Source organism: Antechinus flavipes, chromosome 3 (genome assembly GCF_016432865.1).
Source record: "Antechinus flavipes isolate AdamAnt ecotype Samford, QLD, Australia chromosome 3, AdamAnt_v2, whole genome shotgun sequence".
NCBI lineage: Eukaryota > Metazoa > Chordata > Mammalia > Dasyuromorphia > Dasyuridae > Antechinus > Antechinus flavipes.
The window spans coordinates 585,675,296-585,693,689 of record NC_067400.1 but is presented as its reverse complement, the minus strand read 5'-3'; the positions used below and the strand labels follow the sequence as shown (position 1 = coordinate 585,693,689).

Sequence of the window (18,394 nt, the reverse complement as noted above, 5' to 3'; positions counted from 1 at the left end):
AATGTCGGCCACTGGACTTGGAGACCTAGATGCCTACTTACTAGTGTGATCCTGGAAAACTCATGTATGTGTGTCGGCTTAAGTTTTCATTTGTAAAATGGGGATAATAATGTCACTTTTGTTGTGTCCCCCTCTCATGGACACATGTAGGGTTTTCTCGGCAAAGCTACTTGAGTGGTTTGCCACCAGCTCATTTTACAGATGGGGAAACTGAGGCAAATGGGGCTGCACAGCTAGTAAATGTCTGAGGCTAAATTTGAATTTGGATCTTCTTGATTTTAGGTTGATCTTTCTATGTTCTGTCCCACAGAGAAGAGGACCGAGTCACTGAGAGATGAAATGACCTCCTCAAATGACAGGGAGAATAATAGGCTGAATCATGGCTTAAACTCAGGTCATGGGATTCTAGGTTTAGAGATAAACAGGATCTCCCAGGCCATCCCATCTAATCCCCTCATTAATGAAGCCCAAGGTAATATAGGTTGGATTCAACTTAGATCCTCTGACCCTGGAGCCAGGACTTTTAACCATTGTGTCATGTTCTGGAGTTGCAACTTCCAGGATTTTTTCCACTTTTCCACATGACCTTAGGCTACTCATGAGCACAAGAATGGATCCTGGAAGAGAACCAGGCAGAGAAACAGGATTTCAGAGCTGGAGGAGAGCTCTAGAAATTTTTCTTCACCAGTGGATGATGGACAATGGTGTTCATCCCTATTTCTCCTATTTAGGGCAGGTTTAGCAACTGAATTACTAAAATAATATCTTGGAAAGACTTAGATTGGAAGTCAAATAACTTGAGTTCAAATCCCTCCCCCTTCTAAAATCACATACTATCTGTATGGCATTGGAAAATACTTTGTCTCTTTGTGCCTCAATTTCTTTGTCTATAAAATGGTCTCTGAGGTTCCTTCCTGTACATTATGATCCTATGAAAGTAGATGTAGCCACCTATTAGTTTTCCAGTAATTTTGCTTTTGCTCACTCCTAAGTCTAGTCACTTTTTTTATCTGTAAAAATGAGCTGGAGGAGGAAATGGCAAATCACTCTAGTGTCTCTGCCTAGAAAATTCCAAATGGGGTCATTGAGAGTTGGACACAACTGAGAAATAACTGAACAAAAGCGCTCTTAATAGAATCTCAGGGAGGAAAAAATCAGCTGTTTCCAAGATAAGATGGAAATTTGCTGTGACTTTGGGGAAGCTCCCCAAACTAAAGGCTTTAGTTTTTCCATCTCTAAAATGGGATTTCCCCTCTGACCTTGCATTCCCTGATAGTCATGTGTTGTGAATGAATGCTATCTTTTTTTTTTAATAGGCTTTTATCTTCAAAATACATGCAAAGGTAGTTTTCAACATTCACCCTTGCCAAGCCTTGTGTTCCAAATTTTTCTCCCTCCCTCCCTTCCACGCCCCTCTCCTAGGCAGCAAGCACAGGTTAAACATATGCAATTTTTTTTATACATAATTCCACAATTATCATACTCCACAAGAAAAATCAGCTCAAAAAGGGGGGAAATGACAGAAAGAAGCAATTAAACAACAACAAAAAGGTGGAAATGCTATGTTGTGATCCACACTCAGTCCCTACAGTCCCCTCTCTGGATGCAGATGACTCTCTCCATCACACATCTATTGAAAATGGCCGGAATTACTTGATTGTTGAAAAGAGCCACGTCCATCAGAATTGATCATCATATAACCTTGTTGCCACATACAATGATTTCCTGAATTTTGTTCATTTCACTCAGCATCAGTTCCTGTAGATCTCTCCAGGCCTCTCTGAAATCATCCTGCTGGTCGTTTCCTACAGAACAATAATATTCCATATTATTCATATATCATAACTTACTCAGCCATTCCCCAATCGAGAGACCTCCACTCAATTTCCAGTTCCTTGTCACTACCAAAGGGGCGGCTACAAACATTTTTGCACATGTGGATCCTTTCCCCTTTTTTATGATTTCTTTGGGATACAGACTCAGTAGAGACACTGTTGGGTCAAAGGATATACACAGTTTGATAGCTCTTTGGGCATAGTTCCATGCTGCTCTCCAGAATGTAATGAGTGCTATCTTTAATACTTCTGGTCATAATCAGGAAAAAAAAATCAACTCTAGTAATTTATTGTGTTTTTAAGAGGAAAAGGTCTATACTTTTTGGCCCCAGATAATAGAGAAAGAAACACAACCTAATTTTCTTGATAAAGAGGTGAGGGACATGTAGAATGTCATAGACTACAAGTAGGAGTCATTTTGTTGGGTTTTACTAAAAATTTCCCTTGTTACAAGAAAGAGTTCTCTCTCTCTCTCTCTCTCTCTCTCTCTCTCTCTCTCTCTCTCTCTCTCTCTCTCTCTCTCTCTCCTCTCTCTCTCTCTCCTCTCTCTCTCTCCTCTCCTCTCCTCTCCTCTCCTCTTCTCTCTCTCTCTCTCTCTCTCTTCTCTCTCTCTCTCTCTCTCTCTCCTCTCCTCTCCTCTCCTCTCCTCTCCTCTCTCTCTCTCCTCTCTCTCCTCTCTCCTCTCCTCTCCTCTCCTCTCCTCTCCTCTCCTCTCTCTCCTCTCTCTCTCTCTCTCTCTCTCTCTCTCTCTCTGTCTCTCTCTCTCTCTGTCTGTCTCTCTGTGTTAATCTGGTGTTAAACTACTCAAATGGACCTGCAATTTCAGATGTCCCTTCCAGGGATGCAGATTGCCACTCATCCATGCCTATGGGACTGTGATCTTGTTCATCTTGTTCACGTCCCTGCAGAAAGACCACTCAATAGACTGGGCAGGGAATCTTAAACCTCTTTTTATCAATATTGAGGACTACCAGTGTAACTGATTGGCCATCCCTGTCTGCTCTCAAAAATAAGGTTATTATTATTGATATGTATATATATATACATATATATATTCCTCCATATAGATATATTTACTGTAGATTGGGAAGTGGGAGAGAATCCAAGAAGTTGTTATTGTCATTGTTCCCACAAGATGGCATTACGGCTTTGAAAGAATTTGTCCTGGCTCAGGAGGGAGGGAATGAATGCTTCTATCTCCCTGGGATTGTGGGAGCCAGGCAGGTCCCTTCCCAGGGAATGCCAGTCCCATCACCGTAACAGGGAGGAGAGAGGCTGCAGTTTTCCAGGAATATTCTTGGTGATTGGGAGACAATAAGCCTTGCGCTTCTCTCTCTGATGCTTCGCAGCATTGAAAAATGACTTAATCCCTTAATGTCAGTTAGCTCATCTAATAAAACCCTTTTTATAGGAACAGAAAGGGATAATGAAATTGGGAACAGCTGGGACAGCCATATCCAGCAGAGGAACTGATTCACTGTTGTCTTTGTTAATGCTTTTGTAGTATTCTGCCACTGTCCCAGAGGGATGGCCAGGTAAATTTTCGGTTAGGGGGGGAATACGGGCACATAGACATTATCTTTTTTGACTTTGAAGGAACTTTATACTGTGGAAAGCCAGAGAGATGTTTGGATAACAGACCTTTCCATTCCTCTCTAACCAAGCTCAGCAGCTTGACAAGTGTTTTGGGCCTTCAGCCCCTGAAAGCAAAAAAGTAAAACCATTTGTTTCCCATCTCTCCCCCAACTCCCCACTTATCACACTCAGAGGACTGTCTGAGAAAGCCCTTATAGCACTCTTCTTCCCATCATCCCCTCCAACTGCTAGAAAGTGGGCATCAAAGGAAAGACCTAATCCACAATTTCTATCACGGTCTGCTATATCTTGCTTTAGTTCCTATCTGTGTTTTTATGCTGCTTAATTATGTTATTGAAACACATGATCTTTAAATATCATTTATAACCAAGTCTTGAGTGTGCAGTTTAGGATTGAAAAGAAAAGATGACTCAAAGGGAAAAAAGATTTTCTCCAATTTTATCTGGAGAATGGGCACACACCAATGAAAGAACCTGCAATTTTAGTTATAATCTCAAAAATACTTTCTCCTGTCTTTTTTTTTTTTTTTAACCCTGAGAGTTAACAAGAAAACGAGCCTATAAGTGTAGAGGTGAAGGGGTTAGCACATTTGTATCCAGATACACCGTTGGCACTATCCTGTTACAAAAAGACTCTGCACACCCTATTTTATACCTATCACTCCTTCCATATGAGAAATACCACCTGCCCAAGATTTTTCAGCAAGAATAAATTGAAAAAAAGAATAAATTGGAAACCTCAGATCAGAAGAGGAAGTAGGATTGGGAGGCCACTGGGGAAGGGGGTCTCCAGAATTTTTCCAACATAAAATCTCAGAATTGGAAAGGACTTTTCTTCCCTTCTTATAATATTGTGGCTCACTCAATTTGGAGTCAGGAGACATGAAATCAAATCCTAGCTTCTGGGCAAGGCATCTTCCTCAGCCTGTTTCCTCATCTGTAAAATAAGACTTTTATTAAGGAACCGTCAGTTCTAAATCTTGTTCCTACCTACCTTTGTCCACCTTTAACTTGAACATGATTCCCACACCATTCCAATATTCCCAGCAGATGACCAATCTGAAGACCTTCAGTGATGAGTGACTCATTACTTAGGTGGTAAAATGGATAGAACATTGGATCTAGAATCAGGAAGATCTTAGATCAAATCTGGCCTTAGTCACCTAATTGTGTGAATTTGGACAAATTACTATCTCTGCCTCGGTTTCTTCATCTATAAAATGGGGATGATAATAATACCTATCTACCTATCCATCAGGGTTGTTGAGAAGATAAAATGAGATAATTCATGAAGCTATGTAAATGCTGGCTATTTTTAAAAATTACCTATTTACTTTTTTATTATCATATACTTGAAAAACAATAAACACCAACATTTCTTTTTTAATTGTGTTTCCAAAATACACAAAAAGATAGTTTGCAATCACTTTTGCAAAACCTTTTGTTACAAATTTTTCTCCCTCCCTTTCCCTTCTCCTAGACATTAAATAATCCAATCCAGATTAAACATATTTCCACATTGATCATGCTGCACAAGAAAAATCAGATCAAAAGGGAAAAAATGAGGAAGAAAAAAAAAGCTTTTTGTTATTCAAAATACATGCAAAGATAGTTTTTAACATTCACCTTTGCAAAAGCTCCCGTTCCAACCCCTCTCCCCCCTCCTCCCGCCCCACTCTCCCCTGTCCCAGCTGGCAGCTCTCTTTGCTAAGGAAGTTTTTCTTTACCAGGAACCTTAATCTAACTCTCTGCAGTTTCCATCTCTTGACCCTGATTGTGTCCCCTGCAGCCAAACAGTGGGGTTGTACTCAGGACAGTTCTTTAGCTGCTTGAGAGAACTTGAACTTGACTTTCAGAAAGTCTCTTAAGATCTCTTTGGGCCCCGACAAGCTCCTGCAGAAGGCAATGTGGTCCATTATGATTATGAGCTCTGCGTCCCGCAGAGCACGCTGCAGGCATCCCTCTCCCGGCTCGGGCTCCTCCGCTCTCTCTCCCCCGCCTCTGGGGTCCCCCGTGGCGCCGCCCCCACGAGGGGAGGGAACTTTCACAGCCCCCATAGGGCATCGGCTTTCCCCGTTATCTCCACACCGGCGCGAGGGCTCGGGCTCCGCACTCGGGACGGAGAAGAGGCACCTGTGCCTAGTTCCAGTGCTTGCAGTCCTCGGCTATCCAGCCTCCAACTCCTCATCCTATAGAGCGGGAGCGTGGAGCAGGAAAACCGGAGCCAGGAGGGAGCTCCAGGTCCGCCCTCTCCCCCCAAATCCACGCCCCTGGCCCCCACCCCCGCCCTCGGGGGCGGCAGCGCCTGTTGCAGTGACCTGGAGCGCAGCCCAGGTAGGGGGCGGCGGAGAGACTCGCTCACGCGGGAGGGGACCGGGAGCATGCGGGAGCGAGGCTAGGAAGAACCTCTCCGGTATTAAGATTGGGACGCTCAGCAGCTCCAACCCGCGGTGCCCCAGCTCCCGACTCCTCCTCCCTGCAGACCCACTGCGGACTGGCGGGCTCCCGAACCTATCCGCAAGACCAGCGGCTGCCTTTAGCTTCTGGTCTCGGGAGCTGACTCCTTAGCGCCCCCCCTTTGCCCCCCACCACCCGCGCTCCTCAGGCCACGCCCCTTCATCCCCAGGGGAGGCATCCCCGGAGCGCGACTGCGGGGCTGAGACTAGAGGGGCCTCCCGGCTTTCTCCAGCCCAGTCCCTCTGGACCTCCGTGCCCCAGTCTCCCCCTTCAGCCTTTCTATTCCACCCTCCCACGTTCCACCTGGTTCTTACCTTCCCGACCCTTCTCCATCACCACGTCCCCCCTCCCGGAGTCGCGCTCCCGCTCCGCTCCGCATGCCTCTACGTACTCCTATCCCCTCTCCTAAATTCCGCTTTTGTGGCGCGCCGCGCGTGCACCCCAAATCCATCCTTCAGCCCACATTGCACCTCGTTCTCACCTTCATCTTTCTTCTCAACCTCAACCTCGCCACCGCCATCTCTTGCTCTTGTACCCCCTCATCTATAAAATGGGCAACCGATCGTAACAGAAAGCCGACCTCGCCAGGAGCAGCCCCCTTGCTCGCTTAGACTCCGGGATGCCCCTTCGTCTCCCCGCCACGTCGCACCTCGGTAGCGGTAGCGCTTCCCTCGGGATCTGTTTCCTCTGGGCCTAGACCTCCCAGCCCCTCCCACCCCCGCGTGGCTCCCAGTGCCCACCCTCTCGCCAGCCCGCGTTCAGGCCACCATCTTTCCCTCGCCCTTTTTCTCAGGCCCGCGGGGCTCTCAGCATCATCACCCGTTTTCCCCCTCCTCCCTTCGGTTATCCCTCCGGATCGGGGCGTCCGCCAGGCGTCGCTGTCGCCCCCCACCCATGGCCTCAGAGGTGGGTTTGGCCAACAGCAGTAGCCCGAGCTTGGGGGCTCCCGAGGGCAGCGGATGGGTGGCGGCCATTCTGTGTCTCATCATCGCCCTGACCGCGGGAGGCAACTCGTTGCTCATCCTGCTCATTTGCACGCAGCCGGCCCTGCGCAGCACCTCCAACTACTTCCTCGTGTCGCTCTTCACGTCGGACCTGCTGGTGGGGCTGGTGGTGATGCCGCCAGCCATGCTCAACGAGCTGTACGGCCGCTGGGTGCTGGCGCGCAGCCTCTGCCTGCTCTGGGTGGCCTTCGATGTCATGTGCTGCAGCGCCTCCATCCTCAACCTGTGTCTCATCAGTCTGGACCGCTACCTGCTCATCCTGTCTCCGCTGCGCTACAAGGGCCGCATGACGCCGTGCCGCGCCCTGGCCCTCATCCTGGCCGCCTGGAGCCTGGCCGCCCTGGCCTCCTTCCTGCCCACGCACATGGGCTGGCACCGGCAGGGCCGCCCGCCGGCCCCCAACGCCACCGCCGAGGCCGCCTGGCCCGAGCTGGCCCCCGGGGGGCAGTGCCGCCTGCTGGCCAGCCTGCCCTTTGTCCTGGTGGCGTCCGGCCTTACCTTCTTCCTGCCTTCTGTGGCCATCTCCTTCACCTACTGTCGGATCCTGGTGACTGCCCGAAAGCAGGCGGTGCAAGTGGCCTCCCTTGCCACCAACATGGAGGCCCTGCAGGTAATCGATTATGCTGGATGCCGGGCCAGCTTCTCCCACCTTCATTCCTTCCGCTCCATCCCTCCGAGAGACAGGTCACAGGGAGTCATAAAATCATAAGGGGGCTCCTGCATATCTTTTCTGGGCTCCATCTCTAGGAGAGACTGGTCACAGGGACTCATAAAATCATAAGGGGCTCCTGTATATCTCTTGCTGGGCTCCATCTCTAGGAGAGACGGGTCACAGAAAATCATAAAATCATAAGGGGCTCCTGTATATCTCTTGCTGGGCTCCATCTCTAGGAGAGACCGGTCACAGGGACTCATAAAATCATAAGGGCCTTGGGTATATCTCTTTCTGGACTCCATCTCTAGGAGAGACAGGTCACAGAAAATCATAAAATCATAAGGGGGCTCCTGCATATCTTTTCTGGGCTCCATCTCTAGGAGAGACCGGTCACAGGGACTCATAAAATCATAAGGGACTCCTGTATATCTCTTGCTGGGCTCCATCTCTTGGAGAGACGGGTCACAGAAAATCATAAAATCATAAGGGGCTCCTGTATATCTCTTGCTGGGCTCCATCTCTAGGAGAGACCGGTCACAGGGACTCATAAAATCATAAGGGCCTTGGGTATATCTCTTTCTGGACTCCATCTCTAGGAGAGACAGGTCACAGAAAATCATAAAATCATAAGGGGGCTCCTGCATATCTTTTCTGGGCTCCATCTCTAGGAGAGACCAGTCACAGGGACTCATAAAATCATAAGGGGCTCCTGTATATCTCTTGCTGGGCTCCATCTCTAGGAGAGACCGGTCACAGAGACTCATAAAATCATAAGGGGCTTGGGTATATCTCTTTCTGGGCTCCATCTCTAGGAGAGATCGGTCACAGAAAATCATAAAATCATAAGGGGGCTCCTGTATATCTTTTCTGGGCTCCATCTCTAGGAGAGACAGGTCACAAAGAAACATAAAATCACAAAGGGCTCAGGTATATCTCTTTCTGGACTCTATCCCTCAGAGACACAGGTCACAGAGAATCATAAATTCCTAAAGGGCTTGGGTATATCTCTTTTGGGCTCCATCTCTTAGGAGACACAAGTCACAGAAAATCATAAAATCCTAAGGGGCTCCTGTATATCTCTTTTTGAACTCCATCTGTAGGAGAGAGAGATCACAGAGAATCATAAATTCCTAAGGGGCTCATGTATATCTCTTGCTGGGCTCCGTCTTTAGGAGCCACAGGTCATAGAGAATCATAAAATCACAAGGGGCTTTTCTTGTATATCTCTTGCTGGCCATTGATAGATCGAGTATTGGAATTGGAAGAGAAACTAGAACACTGAAAAAATAACAAGTCAGATTTATTACAAAGCTTTAAGGTTTGCAAAGGTGCTTTTCCCATGGCCTTATGAAGTCAATAACAGGAGTGTTCTCATCCTTATTTAACAGATGAGGAAGGTCTTCATTTTAACAGATGAGATATCTGAGAGGTGATGGCAGTAGTCAGGATTTTGAATTCAGGGCAGATCCCCAATGCTTTCTATTGGTGATTAGACCACAAAGCCTTCCATGAAGAGGCTTTCACATAAAGACATTAGGAATAAGCCAGAAGAAAGTCTGCTCTAAGTTCTTCCATTTTGTTCGGTTTCAAGGAAGGTTGAGATCTGGTTATGATCCCTGTTTCTTAGGCCACAAGCTTCTGCTCTCTAATTATTTCTACTGCTGGCATTGATGGTGGGAGTGGAATCAGCTCCTGGCTTACTTATACTCAAAACATGGTCTCCTGATTATCAAGGGGCTAAATTGTCTCTTTTTTAGGTGGGAGGATCTGCCCTGAATTCAAAATCCTAACTACCACCTTCACCTCTCAGAGGCCTTATTTGTAAAATGAAGAGCTTCTTCATCTGTTAAATAAGGATGAGAACACTCCTATTATTGATTTCATTGCCCCTCTTCCTGAATTCTAGAGGGGGGAGAGAGAGACAGAATCCTAGGCTTTTATTTTTATTGTCTTGGTTTTCTTCTGTAAAATTGATTTTGTACTTGTCCCGCCTATCTTAGAGAAAATATTTGTTAACCAAAAACCACAATAGAAGTATAAACTTGCACCCCTGCTTTATTCTTCAAGGCAGGCTCCAGCCTCTACACTAAAGTGTCAAACACATCCTGAAGGCCACATGTGGACCACAATATTTACAAATGGGCCCAAACCAGATTAAAATGGAATTGGGAAACATTTTGTAAAATAAATAAAAATACAATAGAACACAGATAATATTTTTATGTGGTTTTCTAGGTCAATATGTAACTTGCAGAGATTCTTTTGAATGATTTACTGGCTAATTGAATGTTGATATCACTGTATTGCACCCTACTGCCTCTGCAGGCGTTTAATAAATAAAAGCTTGTTGAACTGAATTGATTTGTAATGAGACTATAAGCAGTGGAAAAGCCCACCCTGATTTCCTGTGGCAACAGGGATGGTGTGTTTTTTAAGCTATAGTCAGGAAGATTGATTTGGGTTTGAGTAGCCTACGATACTTCTTAGTTCTTTGACTCTCAGTGAGTCACAATCTGTGAGTCTCAGTTTCCTTATCTGTCAAAGATGGATGCTAACACTTACAGCCCTAGAATATTGTGTTTGCATTTTAACTTACATTGCAAGAAGGAGTACACAAGGCAATATAGCAATGGCTACAACCCATTCTTCCTTAAGAAAGAGTTTCCTGGACTGTCAGGCATCAGCTTTCCCCTGAGACAAGGTGCTTGAATTGGACCTGATTAGACTGGCCTGCATTAAATTGGACTGGATAGGATAGCATCATATTGTATTAGGCTGGACTGGATTGTCTTGCATTAGATTGGATGGACTAAGGTTGGACTTGTAAAAGGGCTGGATGTCAAGAATGATGCAGAGGAAAGTCTTGGTCAGGTATATGTTTGGACTGAATTTTCATTAAAATTCCTGTCAGTGTTGACAGGAATGGGTGTTGAGGGGATATTCTCTGGCCCCATCAGGGAGTTGAAGGCACATGCTTTCTAGTTCTGATCTACTTTGTTCTAAGGTCCTTCAAGTTGTAACATTCTATGTTCCATGTTGACATTCTGGGTTCTAAATTTTAATATTCTTTGTTTTAAGGACTCTCTGAGCTCTGGCATTGTTTCCTAAGGTCCCTTCCAGCTCTGACATTCTGAGTTCTAAAGTCCTTTCATGGTCTGGAATTCTGTGTTCCGTGTCCCTTCCAAGACCGACATTTTAGCAGTGTGATTCAGAAGGAGATCTAGTTTGATGTCAGGAAATAAGATTCAAATCCCACTCTGCCACTTTGTGACCTTAGGCAAGGCACTCTGGTGCCTTCAATGTTTTCATCTATTAAATGTGGGAAATGACTTTTAAGGTGATTTCCCATTCTAGATCTATGGTCCTTTGTTCTAGAATTTGCAGCAGGTTTAGTTGCACAAAATTGTTCAGAGCAAATTTCAGTACCACGGACAGGACCCCTCTCTTTGGAAGGCTCCTAGAGTGGGTAGAGCACTGGCCCTGGAATCAGGAAGACCTGAGTTCAATATAGACCTCAGATACTTGACCCTTATTAGCTACATGACCCTGGTCAAGTCACTTAACCCAATTGCCCTGCAAAAAAGAAAAAAAAATGAAGAGTTGGAATCCTCAACTCTGCTTCTTTTGCTACTCCTTGGGCAAGTCAGTTAACCTGAGGAGACTCAGTTTTCTCATCTGTAAATGGGGAAGTTCAAACAGATTATGTATCCAAGAAGTCTCTCTGGCTTGACAAGAGTATATGCCAATTGCATCTTTACATAACCTAATATTATTTCCTCCTCTGGCATTCTGTGTTATAGATCCTGTATCACAATAAGTATTGAAGTACTAGTGGGCCCTGAGATGAGATGAGGGTCTATGACTTCTATTGTTCACAGACAAAATCACCTCTTTTCCCAGTCTCTAGTGCACATTCCTTTTTCTATGTTCTCCCAGTTGGTTATGACTTCTTCTTGACCCTCTCATTTCTGATTGATTGGTTTGATTTGGATTGGATTGGATTGGATTGACCTGGATTGGAATGGATTAGGCTGGACTGCACTGGATTCAAAAGAATAGGATAAGATAGCTTTGTAATGGATTGGATTAGACTGGACTAGACTGACTACCAGGGCTAGATTGGATGAGACTGGACTGGACTGAATTGGATTGATTTGGATTGGACTAGATTAGACTAGACTGGACTGGCTTGACCTGCATTGGACTGGTATGGTTTGACCTGGACTGGCTTGAATTAAACTATACTAGATTGGGTTGAACTTGGATTGAACTGGACTCAAAAGGATAAGATATCTATCTTTGTTTTGGAATGGATTGGACAGGACTGGGCTGGCCAACATTGGGTTGGATTGGATTCATAATGCAAAGAAGAAGTCTTTCCATCTCTGGCCAGATCCCTGAAAAGTTTGGTAAGAGACAGCCAATCTTCCCACTTCGCTGACCTGAAATTCTTTCCCAGCATACACATTGCCCATAAGCATACAAAATGCAACATACAACTTGGTTGTTATTTATACAGCAATAGCTCATAGGCTATTTTAATATGGAACCAAGATGGGTTTGAGTCTTGTCCCTGATAAAGAGTACCTATGTGATTCTGAGAAGGTATCTTTCCTAGATGACCTCCTCATTCTTATAGATGTGATGGAGGAATAAAAAAAAATGTTTTTTTAAGATCCGATCTCTGCTCTGGAGTCCATTTTGATCTTCTCCTGTATAATGAAGGGATTGGAGTATTGGATCCCTTCTGGGCACTACAATTTAAGAAGACTATTAATAAGCTGGAAAGTATCTTTGTCGTATAAGCATTAATTGGAGATTGTTTTGCTTGGAGAAGGCTCAAGAGTGATGTGGTGGAGGTCATGATATCAAGCTTCAAGTATTTAAAAAAGGTACATAGAAAGGGGATTAGATTTGGACTGTCTGACCTCAGAATGTGGAATAATGGGAAGAAATTTCAGAGAAGCAGAATTAGTTCTACATAAGGAAATCTATTTCAAAATAATTTAGAGTAACTAAAAGTAGAAGGGGCAGCTAGGTGGTACAATGGTTAGAGCACTGAAAATTCATCTTCATGAGTTAAAATCTGGCTTTAGATATTTACCAGCTATGTGACCCTGGGCAAGTCACTTAACTTGTTTGCCTCAATTTCCTCATCTATAAAATGTATTAGAGAAAGAAATGGGAAAACACTACAATATTTTTGCCAACAAAAACATCAAATGGGGGCAACGGAGGGTTAGACATGACTGAAACAACGAACAATAACAAAAGTAGAAGGGGTAATCTTGAGAGACATAGGTTTGCTCTTACCAGAGTTCTTCAAGTGAAGCACTGGGCACTAATTGTTTGTATTTATTTGTTTTAAGATAAAATGATTTGTATTATATTAAAGTTTCCCTCAGATATACAAGCAAGTCCTCTAAAAGTTAGCATTTAAAAGAAAACAAATAATCAGGAAATTTTATGCAGATTTTAAGGTGACATTTCTATTCATTCAGATTTATTACACTAAGAATCATTTCCCAGTTGATGGTCCAAAGGTCTTTTTTTTCCCCAGGGACTAAATATTGAGTAAAGGTATGTAGTTGGACTAGATGGGAAAGGAAAGGAGTAAAGCATTTATTAAGTGCCTACTGTATGTTAGACACTGTACTAAGCATAGCTTAATATATTATCCTCCCAACATGGACCATTCATATTGTATTTGATAATTAAAACAATTCTGGGAGGTAGGTGCTATCATTTTATAGTTAAGGAAACTGCCACAGATACAAATTAAGCTACTTGCTCAGGATCACACAGCTAATAAGCGCCTTAGGCCATATTTGAGCTCTTGATTCCAAGCCCAGGGCTATCCACTGTTCTGCATGAATGAATGGAAAAGAATAATTTGAATTAAACCCTTCTTTTTTAGGAACATATCTCCAAGCACACAGATAAATCCCGTGACAGCAAATACAATGAGAGTTTTTATAGATCAGAAAGATTTCCAAGCTTCTTATTTCAAAGCCATCTTCAGTGAAATACAGTTTGACCCAAATAGAAGAACTGGAGGGTACTTTGGATGGGCCTCCACTCTTGTGCTTAGACATGAAAATGAAGCTTCCACTTGTACAGACAGTATTCTGACTTGGATTTCCATCCCCAGTGTTCGGTCTGTCCAAATTCCCATTCATGAGCAAGGTCATTTTTGAGATGATCGGTTGGGGTCAAGGTTAGTTGTCTGGAAGCGGGGCTGGAGAGGTGGGCTTGGGAGGGCCTCTGTGGTCAGGGGGAAGGGTCAGTCGCAGCTACCCCCAAGGAGCCTCAAAGACATGTAACCCCTGCAGGTGCCGAGGACTCCAAATCCAGCAGCGTCCACCTCCAGTGAGAACAGACGGTTTGCCTCCAAGCACAGCAGGAAGGCTCTGAAGGCCAGCTTGACACTGGGCATCCTTTTGGGCATGTTCTTTGTGGCTTGGCTGCCCTTCTTTGTAGCCAATGTGATCCAGGTAAGACTTTCCCGAGGGCAAAGTTTGTGGAGGAAAAGGCCAGGGTGAAACACGTTCTGTGGACTTCCTTCCTGAGCAGAAATCCCGAAGCAGGAATTTTGGAGCGGGTAAGGGGGTACGTGGGTGATGTTGTAATGGAGAGACCTGGTTCTCTGCTGAGTAAATGCCCATAAAAGACATGGTAGCTGGACAAGCTCAAGTCTGACACAGATGGAGTAATCTACTCTAGTCAGGCCACATCTGGAGTGTGGAGACGCTCGCCTACAAGCCCAGCAATGATTGCAACAAACTATGGTGGGTCTGGAGGCTGTCCAGGGTGCTGAGTTCTGGGAAACATGCTAGATAAGAACAGGGGAAGGAACAGGGAGGGGTTTCTTTAGCTCAGAGAACACAAGAAAGTGAGGGAAGAGAAAAGGCAAGACTTTATTATTTTTTTTTTAAATTTCTTTTCTTATTTCTTATTTCTTTATGTATTAGTGGGGTTATCTCTGTGTGTTTATCCAGAGGGCAGAACCAGTAGCTGTGGGTAGAAGCTACATGGGCAGAGTTAGGCTTAGGGTCAGGAAAATCTTCCCACCAACTGGAGCTGTCCAAAAATGGAATGGGATGTCCTGGGGAGGTAGTGGGCGTCTTCTTATCATGAAGTGCTGAGGGAAAGATGGATGCCCACTTATCAGAGGTGTTCCAGAAGATGTTCCTGGACCAGATGACTCCTTATCTACAAAATGAGGGGCTTGGACCCAGTGCTAAGGGATCTTCCACATACAAAGTTGTTCTAAAATCTTCCCAACTCAGACATTATTTGAGTCTAGGGGAATTTCTCTAAAGAATCAGGAGAAGAAATTAGGGAATCTCCTTCTCCCAGCCTACAGCAAATGAGTCTCCATGGCTTAGGGGCAGGAGGGGGTCTTCTGTAGGTAGGGGATGACCTCAGACTCCTTGAGGTAGTGGGATCTAGAGTGTTAGGGCTTGCTAATTTAGGCTGAGTTAATGAACCGTTCTGGACAGGATTCTGGTAGTTAAGCTAGACTGAACCTGAGGGTCTGTCTCCAAAATCCAATTTGTTGCCTGATACTAGGGTAGTCACTAGGGGGTGAATGAGAGAAGCTCCTGTCTAATGTGATTCCTGAACTCTAATTAATAGCCCCTTGTCCTCAGTATTTAGTTTGTCTTTTCCTGCTGCTCTTGCCTTGTCATTCTCAGCTGTTTGATCATTTGAACAGTCTTTTCTGGGGAGGTCTGATCTGGAAACTCAGATAGCCCCAGGCACTAGGGAATGAAAAGAAATGCGTGGAGTCCCAGAAAAGAAGAGGTCTGGCAGAAAACAATAATGGTTCTGTCATTGACTCGATTCATATAATGTTAGATATGTGAAGGACCTTAGAATATGGATGGTCAGAGCTGGGAGGGCCCTTAGAACCCGGGATGTCAGAGCTGGGAGGGCCCTTAGAACCCAGGAGGTCAGAGCTGGGAGGGCCCTTAGAACCCAGGATGTCAGAGCTGGGAGGGCCCTTAGAACCCGGGATGTCAGAGCTGGGAGGGCCCTTAGAACCCAGGAGGTCAGAGCTGGGAGGGCCCTTAGAACCCAGGAGGTCAGAGCTGGGAGGGCCCTTAGAACTCAGGAGGTCAGGGCTGGGAGGGCCCTTAGAACTCAGGAAGTCAGGGCTGGGAGGGCCCTTAGAACCCAGGAGGTCAGAGCTGGGAGGGCCCTTAGAACCCAGGAGGTCAGAGTTGGGAGAAGTTTTAGAATGGTTTCATAGGTGGAAGCTCCCTTACTATTGGGTTCAAGCCCCTCATTTTGTAGATAAGGAAGTTTGTTGACTGACTTTGTGTCAGAGCTTTAGTTTCCTTATCTTTAAAATGAACTTGGCCCTAAGTAAGGGGCTGGGCTCCTGGAAGGCTCCGCTGAGACGGGGTAAGCTGAGGGCTCCTCTGAGCTAAGAGCTGCCAGCCGGGGCCCTTGGCGGAAGGCCGTGTGTGGGTCTCCCTGTGACCCCTCTCCTGTCCTCCACAGACGGTGTGCGACTGCATCCCCCGAGCCTTCTTTGATGTCCTCACCTGGCTGGGTTACTGCAACAGCACCATGAACCCCATCATCTACCCGCTCTTCATGAGGGACTTCAAGAGGGCGCTGGCCAAGTTCGTGCCCTGTGCCCGCTGGGCCTGGGAGCGCAGGACTAGTCTCGTCTCGCTCTCCATGCGCAATTCCCACAGCGGGGCCCCCCAGTACCTCTCGCAGGTGGGCTTCTCCTTGCAGCCCAGGATGACCCTCCCGGGGGAGGCGGACTCAGGCACCTCCACCCTGCAGGTCATGGAGCAGCCCCGGGAGGCCCTGCCCGGCCACTCCCCGCCCACGGGCGCCGATGCCCTCAGCCTCTTCGACATGGACCCTGGGGAGCCTGAGCTAAAGCTCTATCCCCTCAACGCCCCCACGGACTGAGCCCGGAAGTCGGGGCCTGTGGCCTTGCTCTGAGGGGGCCCCTCCCTTCCAGGGCAGCCAGACCCTCCAGCAGCCCCCGCCCACAACAAGCCGACCCCCTAGCATCCTCCTGATGGCTCCGGAGCCGTCCCTCCGTGCTCACCTGGACATGTTTGTGGGGGTCTCGTCGGAGAACTTTTCACTGTGTGGAGCCTCGGCTGTGTCGGGGGGGAGTGGTACGGACTGGGAAGTAGCCGAGGCTCTCAGATGTCCTCCCAAAAAACCCAATTCCTGCCCTCAGGAGGCCTCTGGGGCTGTGTCTCAAGGGAGGGGGCCCTGACCCTGGGACCTCTCAGTCTTATGTGGGAGAGTCTTAACTCGGGGTGGGGGAGGGAAACCGTGGCCATTCCTGCTCAGTTAGAAGCGGGGAGCCCCCGGTCTAAGGGAGGAGAAAGAATACAGGGCGACGGGGCGGGGCTGGCTCTCCACCCCAGAGAGGAGGGATCGGCTCCGACAAGCCAAGGGGCGGCCCTAGGGCTCTAAGCTCCATGGCGAGGAGACCCAGGTCCGTTCTGAGGCCGGGGAAGTTCTGGGGGCTACATGGGGGGGGAGGGCTTGTGGGCCTCAGGTCAGTGGAGCTCATGGGAATCAGAGGTGATGGGTTTTTGGAGGGGGAGAGGGCAGCATGGGGCGCTGTGGGCAGCATAGGCACTGTGGGCAGCAGGGCTTCTTAAACTTGCCACTCGAGACCCCTTCTCACCCAAGAAGTTTTTACGTGCCCCTGTCTGGAGTCTGAGCCGAGGTATTTTTGGTGGCGTTTGTGCAGGCGCAGTACCAAGGTGCCCACGTTGTGGGTTCAGGACCGAGGCTGCCATGCAACACGGGCAAGCGCTGCCAGAAACTCCTCATGCTCTTTATGCACTTGATTCTGACAACTTTTAGTTGTTCTGTTCAGAAACCTTTTACTGTTGCCACATTTTTGTAAAACCCCCCCCCCCCATTTAGTTATGTGATTCCACATGGGGTAGCAGGCCACAGAAGCTCTGGTACAGAGGGCAGACAGGAGTCTGAAGACCTGGGTTCAGATCTTGGATTATACGTCTCTGAGCCTCAGTTCTTTCATCTAAAATGGGAATAATCTTTTACCTCACAGGATTATGTGGATTGCACTTTGCAAAGCACAAAGTGCTGGTTAAGGTGGCGGAACATTCCCATTGTACCGTTTCTCACAGGTGGGAGCTCAGCCAAGAGGCTGGGGTGTTCTCAGTGTGAGGGAGATGTGGGAAAATGCAGAGGGGCCCATAGGGAACCTGGGCCTGGGCCCTGAGTGGGAGGCCCTGCTGTGCTGCTGAGGTCTTGTGCCACTTAGGACCACAGGCCCTCACCCTTTTTATCTGTGAAAAGTAGGACCACCAAGATGTGATCTTCAGTGATCTCCATCATGATCCCATGGTCTATGTATTCTGTGCTTTAAAATGTCTCCCAGCTCTGACACTTCATGTTCTAATTCCTTCTCAGCTTTGAAATTCTGTTCTAAGTTCTCAGCTCAGATATTCTGTGTTCTAAGGTTCCTCCCAGCTCTAACATCTTGGATTCTAAGGGCCCTCCCGGCTCTGACACCCTGGGTTCTAAGGGCCCTCCCGGCTCTGACACTCTGGGTTCTAAGGACTCTCCCAGCTCTGATGTCCTGTGTTCTAAGGGCCCTCCCAGCTCTGACCTCCTGTGTTCTAAGGCCCTCCCAGCTCTGACATCCTGGGTTCTAAGGGCCCTCCCAGCTCTGACATCCCGGGTTCTAAGGGCCCTCCCAGCTCTGACATCCCGGGTTCTAAGGGCCCTCCCAGCTCTTATGTTCTAAGCACTCCCTTAACTTTCATGTACTGTAGTCCTATATCCCACTGACCCATGGAGGTCGGTAATAAAAGTTCACAGAACATC

General features: G+C 46.9%; 1 protein-coding gene across 1 annotated transcript; it reads left to right on the top strand.

The window, feature by feature from the left end:
• The first annotated feature begins 6,762 nt into the window (after positions 1-6,762).
• On the top strand, positions 6,763-18,289 carry HTR6 (5-hydroxytryptamine receptor 6). The gene is made up of 3 exons (XM_051988400.1): positions 6,763-7,501; positions 13,879-14,040; positions 16,055-18,289. Exons 1-3 carry the CDS (start codon positions 6,782-6,784, stop codon positions 16,478-16,480), a joined length of 1,308 nt encoding a protein of 435 aa, XP_051844360.1. The 5' UTR covers positions 6,763-6,781; the 3' UTR covers positions 16,481-18,289.
• Positions 18,290-18,394: the final 105 nt, after the last annotated feature.

Coding starts and splice junctions, on each gene's coding strand:
- HTR6 (XM_051988400.1), top strand. CDS start 6,782: ATGGCCTCAGAGGTGGGTTTGGCCAACAGCAGTAGCCCGAGCTTGGGG. Junction 7,502..13,878: donor CCAACATGGAGGCCCTGCAG/GTAATCGATTAT, acceptor TAACCCCTGCAG/GTGCCGAGGACTCCAAATCC. Junction 14,041..16,054: donor TTGTAGCCAATGTGATCCAG/GTAAGACTTTCC, acceptor TGTCCTCCACAG/ACGGTGTGCGACTGCATCCC.